At 37.6% G+C, this 16,151-nt stretch overlaps 1 protein-coding gene and 1 long non-coding RNA gene across 15 annotated transcripts in view; both read right to left on the bottom strand.

The window, feature by feature from the left end:
• LOC120407244 overlaps positions 1–2,190 on the bottom strand; it is a 37,422-nt gene extending 35,232 nt beyond the window's left edge. Inside the window, exon 1 of the long non-coding RNA XR_005599857.1 lies at positions 2,105–2,190. This is a non-coding gene — a long non-coding RNA (uncharacterized LOC120407244). The remainder of the gene's footprint in view (positions 1–2,104) is intronic.
• TCF4 (transcription factor 4) overlaps positions 1–16,151 on the bottom strand; it is a 316,652-nt gene that overhangs the window by 293,268 nt on the left and 7,233 nt on the right. For 3 of the 14 annotated variants that reach the window (XM_039542743.1, XM_039542741.1, XM_039542744.1), the window contains exons 2-3: positions 11,236–11,327; positions 9,534–9,606 (exon numbers count right to left, since the gene is read on the bottom strand). In XM_039542743.1, the coding sequence (XP_039398677.1) occupies positions 9,534–9,606; positions 11,236–11,327 (165 nt within the window). Of the gene's footprint in view, positions 1–9,533; positions 9,607–9,951; positions 10,104–11,235; positions 11,328–12,149; positions 12,294–12,506; positions 12,670–13,216; positions 14,026–16,151 lie in introns of those variants that run through there. The other 11 variants (XM_039542742.1, XM_039542740.1, XM_039542755.1 and 8 more) reach the window with 9 other exon arrangements.

Consider the following 16,151-nt stretch of genomic DNA (forward strand, 5'->3'; position numbering starts at 1 on the left):
GTAGGCAAGGCTGCTAGTATGGATCTACCATGCACCTAGTCACCCTCAAAACATATGCAATATATGCAGGTTCACACAAAGAATTTGTAGGCCCTTGCACTACAGAGGCTCCGCCTGTCACAGCCTCAGCTCAGGATAGCCTTGCTTTTAAGACTTCAAAATAACTCCCTTTCATGCATTTGCATCTCACTGATGGCCAACACTTGCTGTCCTCACTCCGGCAAAACTCCCATTGACTTGAAATAGGAGCTCTGTCCAACTAAGGAATGCAGGATCAGACATCTTAAAAGGGAAAACCAGTGGTGAAAAAAATGTGGCACTGACACATTATGCACTATGTTACAGTTTGGCAGTATTTTGCTTCCAGGCTGAAAGTTTATATGTCAGTTCTGAGCAAAATTCAAATGCTCAGTCCAAGGCACAAACTTCTCAGAAAGAAGGTTTGTAATGGAAATGCTGACAGACCCTTAAGTCTAGCGGCACTAGCAGGTGCTCTCACGGTACAAAGACATAATTCAATCAAGTTTTAGGCTGATGTCACAAAGTACAAAACAACTCAAATGGTTTATGAACAGTACCAGAACCTCTGAGATTAAATTACAGTCCTGATATTCAATCAGGAGTCATGCTTTGTTATTTTTAACATAACAAAATCATTTTAACGGTTATTTATCAAACGGGTTGACCATAGTTAAATGCATGATCCAAGGAGAAACCAGGTTATGCTGTGTTAATCTGGTAACCCCCAATTTTATATAAATTATTCAGGAACAAGGCAGTTCAGGAATCCTTTGTTTATGGTCAACATCATCAGAATTCAGACAGATGGGTGCCCAATCTAGTTACAGACTCACAAAATATAATGAACTGGAACCCTATCATCTTATATAGTATATTGGTATATCTGATTAGACTGAAAGTCTTTGTCAAAGATATTGGCTTAGATGCAGAAATTACTGGGTGAAATTCTATGACCTGTGTTATGCAAATGGACACCCTACATGATCATAATGGTTCCCTCTGGACTTAAAATCTGTGGGTGAGATTCTCACCCCTGTTCTGGTCATAGTACGCTGAGTAAAAGGGTTGGAGCAACATTAAGGGGTTCTAAAACCCTAGGAGACAGCCAAGAGGAGAATTCCCCCAGCACAAGAACTGAAGACAACAGCCACATGCTGTATTACAAGGACTCTTGCAAATCCTAGTATAAAGGGTGGGGCTGAAGATGGGAAGGGGATGTCAAGGGTATGAAGAGGTGGACCTGCAGCACATAGTGTTGCAGAGATTCTAGACAGTGCTTCTGTCTACAGGCAGCTGGTGATAGGTTATCATGATGTGGACAGCCCTGGCTAGGGGCCACTGAGGCCCCCTGAACTAATCAGAATCAGAAAGGCACAAAGGTGACAGACACCTGAGCCCCACTTCCCCTTGGATTGCAAGTTCTATCATGGCACAGCACAGACTCTCACCCTATGAATATAATAAGCACGAATATATATAGCATATCCACATAGGGGTCAAATCTGCTGCTCTTAATCACATGAGAAAGTCCACGGACCTAACTGCTCCCACTGACTTCAATAAGAATACTAACACAAGTAAGGTCTGCAGGACACGTCACCCTTAAAGCAAATCTGAAAGAAGACAATTAAAGCCCAATTCTACTCCCCTGGAAGTCAACTGGAGATCAGAATTTGAGTTCAGTGGAAGCAGGATCAGACCCTTATTAAACATTTAATTTCAGTGACCAATATCTCATCCTTCACTTTCGACAGATTTTGACTAGACTGGGTGAAAGGCGCTACGTAAGTGCTTAATACATGATCTTAACCTCAGAGGCTTTTCCATCAACTGAAAGAGGAATCTCTAATTATTTTTAAAAATCAACTCTATAGGATAAGACTAATTCCTCAAAAGTACTCTCCAAATACAGCAGGACGTGTGAAGTGCTGTTTCCAAAATAGATCAATACAGTTAATAAACTCCATCTTGTCATTACCACCAATGATAGCCGAGAAAGTCATTCATTGAATACTAACTGTCACAAGAAAGCACAATAGCATTCACAGGAACAATAGTGTTACTGTACCTTTAAATAAAATACCTTTTCACAGCTCTGAAATCCACCAAGATAAACTGATTTTTAAACACACTTGGTTGTTTGATAAGCTGATCAACTGCACTTTTATTTACTTTTGGGATGAAAGTAAACATGCCAACCTTTCTCAACACTTTTGCTATTCCTGCAAGTCTGTTAAGAAAAAAAAATACTTTAATAGCCTTATAAAATATTAAGAAAATTGTCTAAAAATTCAATCACTACTGCTGCTGTACTACAGCCTTACCAATAACTACTAGGCAATAAGCCCTTATTGAGAGCAGGTTAGATAAGACATATGGAGGCCCAATATTCAAAAAAAGACATATAGCATGAAGGCACACATCCCAAATGTTTATACTTCATAAATACGGATAATGGTAGCAAAACTTGGGCACTTGGGCCAGATCTTGGGAGTACTTCCTAACAACAACAGGAGTTGACGACGCTAAAGACCTCATTGCTCTCGGCCCTTGGACATTCAAATATAAATAGCTACTCAAATGCGGACGCACGATTTTGGTAGTTATTTTTTAAAATCCGGTTCTATGTTTAAAATCGAGATTCCTACATGCAGTTTCTTGTAGGGATTAACACTGCAGAACAGAGTGTGGGCCAGACTAAATGTCCAAAGTGATCTCGTTTGGCTCTTATTGTTATTTGGGAGTATCTTGTTCCCCGTTGCTTCCAACCATGTAGTAGGGTGCTTTCCAGACAGAAAAAAAGTTCGGGATTCCTGTCCGAAGGATTTCTATGAATTTAAAGACTGATAAACATATAAACAAAGGTTATGGAGGAGTATAACATACACACTTATATTTACTACAGTATAAATATATACATTTATTAAATAGGACATGTCAACTATTCCCAAATTACATTGATTCTTTTCTCTAGAGACCAAAATCTGACTTTATTTATGACCGTACAACCCAACTAACTTCAATAAGAGTTTTGTCTGAGTGAACACTATGGGATTTTTCCCCAGTGGTTCTATAAGCATCTAAACAAAAGTAGTATGACCCTTGAGATACTTCCTGAAAATAAATGAATTTGCACTTTTTTGACAAGTTTAATTTCTACCTGTTGAATGGCTATGTTCACCACCCTGATAACATTTATCCAAAAACATGTTGGTAAAAGACGTTTAAAATACAGACTATTTGAAACACACACACTGTTCCTTATTAAGCAATTGCAGATCTGTTATATTGGCTCATGGGAACAGATCTAAATAGCATCATAATATCAAACACTGAAAATCACAGGCCAGAGGCCACCACAACTCTACTTCTTTCTAAGCCTTACTAAGTCAAAAATTTCCAGATACAAAATGTAGTTTACCTTTAGAAGTAAATGTTTGAGCTGAAAAGCTTAAAAAATGACTGTTTTTCATAGCAAATGTAAGAAAAAAGGAATAATTTTAAGCTCAAAACACAACTGTTTATATGACAGTCTTTAGTACTTTGTGATTCTGAGCATTTAAAAGAGATTCAGCATAAACTTTCATTACATAGTTCTATTATACATGTTTATGTGACTTAGTTGTTCATCTGTTATTTAAGTGATTTCCTCATTACAGTAATATGGTAAACATAATTTGCTGATGTCCAAAAATGTTATTTAATTCTTAACAGTATTTGAATCCCAAAGTGTGTTTGTTTAAAACCTGTTATTTACTAGAGTCATTATCAAATGCTGGACTTTCATATTCAACCATGGCATAAACGGTAGCATAAATTACACACTGAATGTAAGATGGCCAGAAAATGTATGTAAGTGGCAAAGCAATGCACCTTTCAGGATCTGTTGTTCAGCAGGTGCACAACGCAATTATCATCTATGCCTCAGTAGTGTTCTATGGGAATCAAATTCAGTTGACGGGAGTTGCACTGACTTATGACAAGAAGGAATGTGAATTTGGTTCCTAGCAGGCTGCGGGTGGTGTGGGCACAAATCAAATTAGAAGAAACCTATTGTCTCTCACACTCTCCTGATAATCTCTTTTTCTACTGTATCCTTCAGCGTGCAAGTTACACTGGTTTTGAAAACCCACTTAATTCTAGATCAGGGCAAGTTACACTGGTTTAACACTTGCACCTTTTTCAGACTAACTTACATGCATTCAATAACTTATAACATCATTTATGTCACTGCTAAATTTGGCCTACAGACTCCCGTGGCAGCTGCACATGATTCTTTCAAGCTGCACTGGCTGAATTTGGACCCAATTAATTTTTTATCACTCAGACTGTGAAAATATATGTTTTAGAATTATAGAGTACATACATGGGGTTACATACATACATACATCATGGGATAGGTATACCCTGATCATGATTAAACAACAAACCCATACTAAACACAAAAAAAGATACACTAGCTAACAACAAAGTTCACGTATAAATTACAGTTTCAAATATAATAAACACCATACTGCACTCTACATAACCTTTTTTGTAAATTGTTACCTAAACTATCACCTTCCAAGGCTACAGTTTGTTACTGACCACTTCGTCGGAAGTTAAGAGGTGGTCACATTTTCTTTCTGATATTATTAAGATACTAATTTAGTTTCAAATATTAAAATATATTCAAATAATTATAGATGGCAATTACTTTATGATGCTCTTTATAGGATAAAACTCTCTTTGGCACTTTAAATAAGGTACATGCTTGGTAATAATCTCTCCTATTTACTCCTAAATGTAGGTAGTATGGGATCTCAGGGCCAATTCAAATACCACAATGTAGGCCTCATCCTGCTTCCAGTGTAGTCCACAGGAGATTTGCCATGGAGGCTAATGGGAGCAGGACCAAGCTCTTTATACATAAACATAGCTGGAAGGATGGGAGGTAACCAGCATTCTTTTTCTTCTTAATCATAATTACACAACATTAGTGATGAAAAATATGGAAGCAGTTGCTCTTGAGTATTTGAGTAGCTAAATCCTCAAAGATTAGCAAAAGACAAAATTAAAGAAAACGATTACAATCCATCAATACAATCTGACAGTAGTGAAGACTGGCAGGTTAAATGATCAAAGGGTCTGCGATTTCTACAGCTACTTTTTTTTTTTTTGCCTCAATACACCGAAATGATGGAATGTTTTGTGTCAAGTTGATAAACAAGACACAACATGCAACTAAAGCCCACGCCCATATTAAATAATATTTTTCTAAGTCTGACCCTTAACTTAATCCATTACAAATTTGAACGTCTACAGCTAGTCCTTCAGGGCACCTATTTAACTGCAACATATACTCATTCACCAATGCCAATTTCTACTTCTCAGTTATTAAAACTACTCCTCTGTATGGTTAAAATCTCTCATATTTTATTTTCTGCTGTTGAACGGTAATTCTGCATTTAAAAAAACAAATAATAATAATAGCACTCCTCACAAAAATCTCCCAATTGCGTCTATTCTCTCCCCCCGCCCCCCCGCCCCCCCCCCACACACACCTCCTACAGACACTAATGGGAGCTGTGGATGCAAATTGAGGTGGCACTAGACCCAACAGCTACCAAAACCTATTTAGTATAAGTTTTCCTGCTGATCAACTAATAATAAAAAAAATGTGCTTTATCACAGAGGGGCATGCTCAAAGAATGAACTGTGCTAAAAGCCCTTCACATTCTGCTACAATTTACCCACAAACACAGCCCAAGTCAAAAATAATTCAAAATCAAACTGAATTTGTGTCTTTCTACTTAAAGAAATATTATTTGGTGATCACTATTTTTCTAATTCAGGACAACCTTAATCAAACTAGGGACAAAATTAAAAAAGCAAGCTTTTAAATCTTTTAAATCAATTGACATATTCAGTGATGTCTATGCTAACGAAGATTTTTCGCACAATAGGAATGGCCAATCCTAAGCTTTAATTCATTCTATTGCTGTTCTCATCCACACAATACTCAAATACACATACTGTGAGCAATCTTTAATAGATGCTTGAAAATGTAGGTAAAATTAAATACTAGCAGAAGAAGAAGCAGTCAAAATTTAACACAACTGGGAGGGAGAGGGATTTTGTAACCACCATATAATAGCTGGAAATCTGAATTGTGCCAGATGTGACCAATGTCCTAGATCTAACAAGTTGTTCAGTACCAACAATATCATGTCTGTATCAAAATCTATTTCAAAATCAAGTACAAACAATTATTGTCTCTCTCTTATCTCACACTCCCATTGCTAACTAACAGTTTTTATTGTAGAGAGCTGATATAAATGAAGGACATGACAGATATTCAAAACATATTTTAGAATGTTGGAAAAGTAGATTTTGTTATTTTGGCATCGCCTCCTAAAAATTAATAAGGCTTAATTCAAATGGGTATGTGTCTTTCCCATTTTGGTTTAAGACCATTGGCTAGCAGGTACTAAATCACTTTACAAATTCAATATACAAGTTGAAATAACTCTAGGTAAGTTTTCTTAAAAATAATTCCAATCCTCACCAATTCCCCCTGTTAAGGTCATAGAGCCTCTAACCAGCATGGCTGAATTGTTTTAGTGCTCTCTGCTGAACACCTGCAAACATCAAACAAAAGCTGCTGGTCCTTTACTGGGTTGACAAAAACCTTTCATGTGAAAAATGCTCCATGGGAATGTCATGGCTGTGGCTCAGGTTACATTCCTTTCTCCCTTGCAGCCTCACCATTTCTTAAGGTGGTAAGAATCCATGTTTGTGAAATTAAAGATTAAAGGAAATATGGCTCTACTTTATTTCCATTCACACACTACAAATCACAACAGAGCACTGTGTATTAAATGAGTAAAAAGCTATAAGATGATTTCAAGATTAAACGTTACCACACTTCGCAAAACCCAGTTGGTTTCACCTCACTACATGGGACTACTTTTCTTTGGGGTCTTTTTTGTACTGAGAAGTTTCAAGTCAACACAGAGGGATGACGACATCTGTGCCTCTTCAACACAAGAAATATCAGTTTTATAGAGGAATGTCATTTGTCTACTCAAACTTTTTAAGTTCATCTATCCAATAGAAAAAGTAAACTGTATATAAGTCTCAGTTTTGAACAAATTTTGATAGCTAAAAAAAATTGGGACAATTATATTTCCGAATTACTAATATCACTGTTTTTAAGGCTGCTGAATATTCATTTATCTAAAACATCTCTTGCAGCAGTTTCCAAGGCAGTACTATTCACAGCTAACTGACTAGCAGGAACACCATGAAACAATAACTACACTTTTTCTTTATACAACTATATCTTCAGGCCACAGATATACGATTTAGCGCATTGGGTACAATACTTTTAACATGTGGTCATTGACATCTTTTTTGGAAACCAATGAATATTCATTTTAAATTCCCTGTCTAATGACCAAACAGGAGATTTTTATATAGTAAATTGCAAGTTATTTACACAAATAGTGTACATTGTTCTTCACACCACTGTGAATAAAATCTACTAATATATATTTCTATTTATCAGGCAGGGAAATTCTACCCTCTTCTATCACAAACTGGTATATTTAAGCATATGCATGTTAGCACAGAGTGAGATTAAGTAAGAATTTCAAAGAGAGCTGTTACTTTAAATGGTCCACATCTTAATATTACTGACTTACCTCAGTTCATTAAATTATTTGCATGTCAAAAATGATGCACCAAAGTTATTTCCATAGTTTCAGTTTCAGACATAATACAAACACTATAAAACTCAATTTCACTAAATGTATAGAATTTTTATCCTTTGTTATTTTTTATCACACTGACTTCATAGCTGAAGCGTAAGACAAATTTCTTAAATATAACAATCTAGTTAATTGCTGCTAGACCAGAGTTAGCTACTGCATTGATTATGTATAAGCATGACAAATTGATTTGTCTGGCACAAATGCTTTACACTTCTGTCCAATGAAAACAAATGTATTGAATATTATACATTCAATAAAAATAGCTATTGTCAATAAAATTATAAAAATAGGATTAAGTACTTTAACATAAGAGATATTAGGCAAACTATGACTATAAAGTTATTGAGATCAGTAAAATTTCCAAAGTCACTAAACTAAAAACAATCTATATTTATGAAGAAAAATCATAAATATTTTTTCATTATTTTAAAAAAATCTAAATATTATCAGAGGAGACTTAAAAAAATAGAGTTTAATAACTCTAAGTGGCAGCTAATATGACATAAATATTGTATAATACAGACTAACTTCAAATTAATGGTAATAAAGTCCTTCTTTAGAAATTAAAAGTTAATTAATGTATCAGTGCATTTCATAAAAATGGTTAAACTGAATGCACAGAAGAGGTTTCTTTAATTACTTGAGTACAAACTGAAAATACCAGACATGAAACTATATGCAATGACTTGTAATATATATATCTAGATATCCAGTAACAGTTTGCAGTAAAGACTAGTCCAAATTTACTATCTGATTTAGAGCAGTATTCTGTATATAATACTGTTAGGTATATTGTACAGTTATGTTCAATTGCCAGTACTTTTAAGACACTGCAACTGTTTAACTGTAGATATATTTGTGACACATCCAAAACACTCCCTGCAGCAATGTAGGAAACCCTCTTAAATGGAATGGAATAGGCAAAAGAATAAAGAAATTTAAATGTGTCTAATTTGAAGTAGTCAGGCATATAAAAATTTCCGACATAAAACTCCTCTCTAATTGCCAGACAATCATTGTACAGGTGTTCTATTGCGAAAACTCTGATATATACATATACATAGATACATATATATAATGTGTCACCAACAAGGATCCTATATTTATTAGATGAAAAAGTCGCCCACATACTACAACTACAATAAATAATAAATATTAATAATAATGATAATACTCAGTGAATTTCAGGAGACTCTTTGAAAGGAGTAAAAACATTAGGAAAGAAAAAGTATTAGTGTATTAAATTAAAAAGAAAAATTTTGAGATTTCAAGTTGATCAAGATTATTCAATCAGTAAACATTCACTTCTAAAATTAAGAATTCTTTGCTTTAGTATGGCTGACCTTTCTATTATGATTCCTATTTATTTATTTATTTAATTTAATAAAAGAGGCTTTATTCCTGTTTACAAACTAAGTCTTATCCTAGCTGTTTTGGTTATCGTTCTTCATATATAAACACAGAAACTCCAATTTTTAAACAAAACATTCTCCGTTTGATTTTTTAAAAAATGAGATTTAACCGAGCTCACTTTGAACAATTATACTGTTGATTTTTTTTTATTTACAATAACAAAAATATGGAAATATTTGAAAATGTTCCAATCAGACTTGTCGAAATAATAGTAATACCAGCTTTTATATAGCTCTCAAGGAATGTGATCTCCAAAACAGATTAACACAACCAAAACAGACATAATGCATGTAAATAAATAACTACGAATATTTTAATTGCATGCTAAGCAAAGATTTTACATACTTGAGCCAGTAAAATGTCCACTTGCCAAAGAAGTTGGTCCATTTTTCCCACTGCTCACAGGAGGTGAAAACATCTATAAGAAACAAAGAAACATTACTGCTGGGATACAGGAGATTTTGTGTTCATTGTTAACCCAAAGTTCCTTCCACATTCTCTACAAAAGGACATTAATAGTTTATTTAATATGAATCATCCATCTGAGACCCGAAAATGGTACAGTATTTCTTACAATCCTACCTCCTGCCCCTTACCACTACCACCTTTTTTTTTTAATTAGGCTCATTAGAGTCCCAAACAATATAACTAACATTTGGAAAAATCACAGTCCCCAACAATATTACCAAAACTTAGTGAGGAACAATCCCCACTCAAACTCGTATTCTGACAAAGGCAAGGGAAAAAAAGTTTTTGTTGAAACCTTGGCCATAAATGTAGCAATGTCCATTTCCATCCCGTTTTAGGATTTGCCTGTCATATGTGAACCCAAATAATAATAATGCAAAGTGCCACCTGCCCTAAATTCTCATTTCGTCTCTAACATGAGAGCAATTTGAAGCAAGACTCTCTCTCTCTCTCTCAATCTCTCTCTTCCCCTCCCCCTTCTCTCTCTCTCTCTCTCTCTCTCCAGCATTTATTTCGACCCTAATTGGTTTCCCTCTTCTTCGACGTGTCTAGTGGATAATACGCACCTTCCCTGAGTCAGAGCCTGCAAAAAGCGAAGGAACAAATGGAAAAAGTGCAACAAGCAAAGAGGGGGCTGCAAAGCTGCCTTAGGCTACATTTCCTGGCCAAACTTCCCAAAGCCATTTCTCCAAAGGAAAGTCTTGAGCAGCAGCAGCAGAAGACTGAAATAGCCTCATTTACAAGGTGGTTTTGATTTTTGTGGTAGTGTTGAGATTCTTTTTAGAACATACATGCACCTTACACCAAACTGATTTTTTCCTTAAATGCTACTGACATATTGTGGGGAAGGGGGGAGGGGATGAGGAGGGAGAGGAAGGATAGGGCTGGGGAGGGGGGGGAATAAAACTAGACAAGTGCACACGTCCAGATTAACGTTTGCCCTCAAAACTAGGCTATTTACAAGAAACCCAAAGAGACAAAAAGTACTTTAAAAAAGCACCATCTATCCGGGGCTCCTCAGGAAAGATTTAAACAGGTTTAACGACAGCAGACGCCATCTGAGATTTCAGTGAAAACTTTAAACTGAGGCAGTTGTGGATTTCTTTGCACTCCCAATGTGCCAAAAAAATGAAACAAGGGAAGAACTGAAAGTAGAATATAAGTAACTAATTAGTAATTAATTAGTTCATGTACCATCAACACTTTGATCATGTACATAAGTGCTGAGTAATAGTATTATATTATTGTTAATATTAACTAATGATGAGAAATGTCCATTTTTAGGAGGGTTGATTTTTTTGTAAAAATTATTCCTGGACATCCATGACATTAAAAGTAAGCTAGGAACAAGATTGCATCTCCCATCAGGTACAAATATAATAAGACTCTTGTTTTTGTTTTGTTTTGTTTTTTTAAGCGAGCATATTTACCATGGGTCTAGCTGCTGATTACAAATTACCCAATGTACTTAGATCACAGTTTTGTTTTGGTTTTTTTGTTTTTTTGGTTTTTTTAGTTTAACAGATCAGCTAGAAGATATTTTGTACAGCTGTTGTTAATTTCCACCGTTGTTTCTTACCGCACTGAAATCCAGTAAATCACTCAGTTCTTTGTCCGTCCCTAAGGCAGCCATTCGCTGTTGGTGATGCATTTTAGCAAAATCACACAAACCTAGAAACATGGAAATAACCGCAATCAGAAACCCAGTCCCGAGCCTTAGAGGAAACACAATCGGATTTTTTTTGGTGGTGGGGGGGGCGGGTAGATTGGGGAGGGGGAGTTGAGAAGAAGGGAGGGAAAAAAGATGGAGGGGCAGCAAAAACAACAACAAAAAAGGCGATATTGTATTTCCAAAGAGACGATCGAAACCTGGTAACATCCACACTCTAAACCCAAATCCAAAAAAAAAAAAAAAAAAATAGAGCCACGCTCTCAGCGCATCATTTATGCAACAGGAGGTTCAGCGAGGAATGAATGAGAATCGCAGAGAAGAAACTACAGCCATCCGCTCCCAACTTTTTTCCTTTTCCTCCTTCCATGTAAAGCAGCGTGTAAGGAATTTAAAAGAAAAAAGACACAAAGTCTTTAGAGTGAAGAGCCGCCGGCTGCAAAGGAAAACCAGAGTTGGGGGTGGAGTGGAAGGGGATGGGGTGGGGGGCGAATTCAGGCTTTGACAATTAGACCAAATCCCTCGTCTATGAAAGAGAGGATGGTTAAAAAAAAATAATCAAAGCACCCCGGGCCTCTTTGCAAAGTCATCAGTTCCTTTAAAGTGGGCAACGGGCCCGAGGGGAGGGGGGCATAGGGAGGCTCGCTCCATAAAGAGCTCGCAGCCCCCGTGGAGGCAAATCAATAAATACATTCAAAAATAAAAAGCCGCGTGGTGAGCGAGCCCCCTCCAGCAGCTCCTGTCCGAGCCCACAGATCCGAGCTTAGCTCCACCAGGACCACCGGCCGGCCACCGATCGACCCTAGCCTAGCTCCGGTACCTACCGCCCGAGAGAGGAGAGGAGGGACTCCCCTTCCAAGAACAGTACCGAGCTCTGGGTTTCATTGCTAGAATCACGGCATTCGCCAAACACACACCGCTACCGCCACTAAAGAGCGAGAGAGACACGGCAGGGCTCCGACTCCGAACCAAACTCTTTCTGCCTTAGGAGAAATCGAGAGGGAGGGAAGGAGAAGAAAGAAAAAAAAAACCCCGCAAACAAACCAAAACAAGCCGGACTGCAAGTTCAGCAAAGGGAAGGGGACAAAGCAGCAGCAGCAGCAGCAAAGAGCACGTTCCCCTGGCTCTGGGATTTGCTTTCACAGTAACACCTCCAGAAAGAAAAAACGCAAAGCGGGCACCTCATTTTCCTCCATACCCGCCGCTCATGTAGCCTGAAATCCCAGTCAAATTGTTGCCGATTTCCTCCCCGTCCGAAGCACTTTTAAATTGATTATACTTTAAATTTCTTCAGCTCGCACACATACACATGGCAAAGCAAGTTTATACTAGGCTGCAGATACACACGTGATTGAAAGACTTTGCCAAGAAGAATATTCCCCCCCCCCCAGCCCCGTATTATCCAGGTTATCTTTTTAAATTGTTTGGGTTCGGTTGTGATTTTTTTGTACCTAACGCTACATTTCACATGCTGGGTTTCAATTTACAGAGAGTATTGCTGCAAACCTTGGAGGAGGGGGGGGGTTTCAACCATTTGATTTCTTTTACACTCAAGTTTCCGGGGACCATGCCAGCGGACCCCTCCCACTCCACCCCTAAAGCATGTTATACTTTTACTTCAATTTTTGCTGCTACAGGCCCCATATACTCCAAAATCTCAACCCTGACTTCATTTTCCAGCAGGAAACAAAGCACTAAGTTCAGTAGATTGATCGTTGAACAATATAAGTTCCTACATATAGCTACCCTGCATATATGCACTATTACAGTGTATTTTCAGTTTGCATTTACACATTGCATACGTTGTACTTTTTTTTAAAATAACACAACGGGATCAACAATTTAAAAAAAAAATCACACAAGTTACTCCAACAGCAAATTGTAACTTTACCTTAATGGCCACAAATATGGTCACAATAGTCCAAGGAAATATATATCTATTTTAAAGAGAGAAATCTTCTGCGAAAGTGCTTTATTAGCTCACATAGGTTTGACCCCCCCCCCCGCCAAAACAAAACAAAAAAAAGTACTTTAACTGGTTCTCAGTCCTGGTCCAGGGTTATTCACCGATTTAAACGAACTCTGCACCTGGCTTTGTTTTTGTTTTTTGGATTCACCACCACGAAACAAGTGTCACAAAATCTTCCCACCCAAACAGAACAAAAATAAAAGCCAGCCAAAAAAATCCAAGTAACTTTTCCCTCTTTTGTGTTTATAAACACATGGTTATTCACAAACTATTACAAATCTTGGTGGTGGTGGGATGTGTTCCCTCTGTCCTTCCTCGGTTATTTTTTTTTTTAAAGTCTTAAACTTGTTCCAAGTTTACAGCTCGCTCCTCATCATCATCATTGACTCCTCCATGGAGACATTGGTAATAATATGTTTCCCTGAAAGATACATTGTAATCCATTCACATCCGGGCAATACAGCGGGGTTTATAAAGAGAACGAGCTGCTTGCTGCTGCCGCCGCCGCCGCTGCTGCACGTTGCTGCTTGCTGCCGCCGCGTCGTCTATTACGGACAATGACGAGAGGAGGAGGAGGAGGAGGGAGCGGGGAAGGCATGGAGAGAGTGATAAACAGACAGGCTAGAGAGTCGACCAAGATGGAGTCAGCTCAGTCTAGGTGGGAGGAGGAGGAGGAAGAGGAAAGTGGAGGATGGTTTCTGTTCAGGATAAATGGACCCTCCCATTCACCCCCGCCCATCCCAATGCAACAGAAACAGGAAGCTAGTGAGGACATGGGCTAGAAGTCCTGGGTCCCTGTGAAGGAGACAGACAAATAGGAACTGAAGAGCCCTGCTGATGGGCACCAGCTAGTGGTGCTTAACATCATTTAGGAGCAGCTGGAATGATTGACCAGGCTTAGAACTGGGTTGCAGGTTCTGTCACCTGCTCTAGTATATCATGGGGCACCTTAGATTAATTTTTCCGAGCAATATTGTGACTCTTTGTCACAGGGGAGAGTTTGTGAGATGTGTATATGTCCCCGAAGCACTCTTGGGAGCAGTGTGGTGAAGATGCAATGTTGCTGTCTTACCATTTTTCCAAGTTTTCATGCAACATGAACATGAAGCGACATTTACTTTTGACCTCTATTATTATTTTTATTTGTTTGTTGCCAACAATTTTCTCAGCACTGTGCAAGACACAAAAATAAGAAAGTCCCTGCTCCAAAGAGTTTACAGATTAAAAGGCAGATATATATATTATATCTATAGATATATATAGATATAAAAGACACACACGGGGGAACTCAGAGGACAGTCTATTATTATTTATTAGTTAAACTAATTATGTGTTAGCAGGGATTAGACTGAGGATAGGATGGTGCTTGGTGAACCCTAGTTTGGATGGCATTCATTCCCTATATAAAAAATAAGTATGGAAAAAGAAACAGAAAACGCGTGTTTTGTAATATTCATTAGGATGGCAACTCATCTCCAGCTGGGAGGTGCCTCTGCTGACCTGTCTTCAGATCATATGTGGCTCCCTTTCAACAGATACCGAGGAGGAGCTCATAAAACTGCCACACCACCACCATTTGTTAAAGGCCGCAAGGCATTGAGGAATCCCCTCTATATTATAATCCATCATGAAATAAGGGGTGCTCCAATCCCTAGTTTTGCATTTGCTTAAGGCTTCAGTGGCATAATCTCTGCCTTTTGCATTTAGATATTGCAATACAGTATGTATGTTATGTAAGATAACTAAATTTCCTGACACACATACCCCCCACTTCTGACTCCCGTAGTTATGTTGACCACATCACATCAATGTTTCAGAAGAGAGAGGCTAATATAATTATCAGGGATGTGACAAATACCCATCGTACAGATATAATCTATTTTTTAATATATGGATGTTTTGATTATTAATTTTAAAAATATTTTTAAAATATCTTGCAATAACCACAATATCAATAGTATTAAAAGGATGTAATAAATATGCTAAATGTGGGAAAATGTGAACAAATAAAACAAACTATATACCTAACAATAGTAAAATATAATAAAATATAAAAATGATTGTAATATACACAAGGGACCCACGTAGTCTGTGACAAACTGAAGCTAATTCTTCCAGCAAAAACCTTTTACATTTCTGGGGTACAGTGATTCGGTGGACTGGGAATTCTATAACAGCTTCAAGTTAAAAAAAATGAGGCTCTTTTAAATTAAATATGAACATGACTAACACAATCGGCATAGTAGCCCCTGTGATATTTATTTTGATATTGCATTCAATTTATTTTATATTGTCTACATCTTTTCAGCTTTCAATCTGCCACAGAATTTTGTATGGACAATTCATAACCACAGAGGCTGTCAGGGTGCAAGCAGGATATATTGACACCTCAGCAGATATGGGAGGTGGTTTGGGATTGTGCAATATGAATATTAGTTGGATGCTTTTGTTAACATGATAAGAAATGAAACAGTTAGCAGTGTTGACATAATTTGTCATCTGTAGGTTCGTGAGTCAACAACCCACTGAGATATATGGGGTAGTTCACACCTCCAAGCTATTGTTTCATGCTGTCTGCAGACTCAGCATGTCGGTTTGCATTCAGTTCAAGTTTTCTCTGCAGCCATCAGGGCTGGAATATATTAACAAATACTGCTCTCACCCACCACAGCTGCAAGATATGCATAGCGGGAGGAGTTAAGAGAAGCAGAACAGCTCCCTTGTGGGCAGATCAGGGAAGAGAACAGCCCTCAGTTCTGAGGAAAAGGCTAAGGGAAGGCAAGAACTTCCCCAACAACAACTGCCTGAAGGTCCCTCCCTGATTCTGATATATCCTGAGAAGGAGTCATTCCTTTCT

This window comes from Mauremys reevesii, linkage group 6, assembly GCF_016161935.1.
Source record: "Mauremys reevesii isolate NIE-2019 linkage group 6, ASM1616193v1, whole genome shotgun sequence".
NCBI classification, from domain to species: domain Eukaryota; kingdom Metazoa; phylum Chordata; order Testudines; family Geoemydidae; genus Mauremys; species Mauremys reevesii.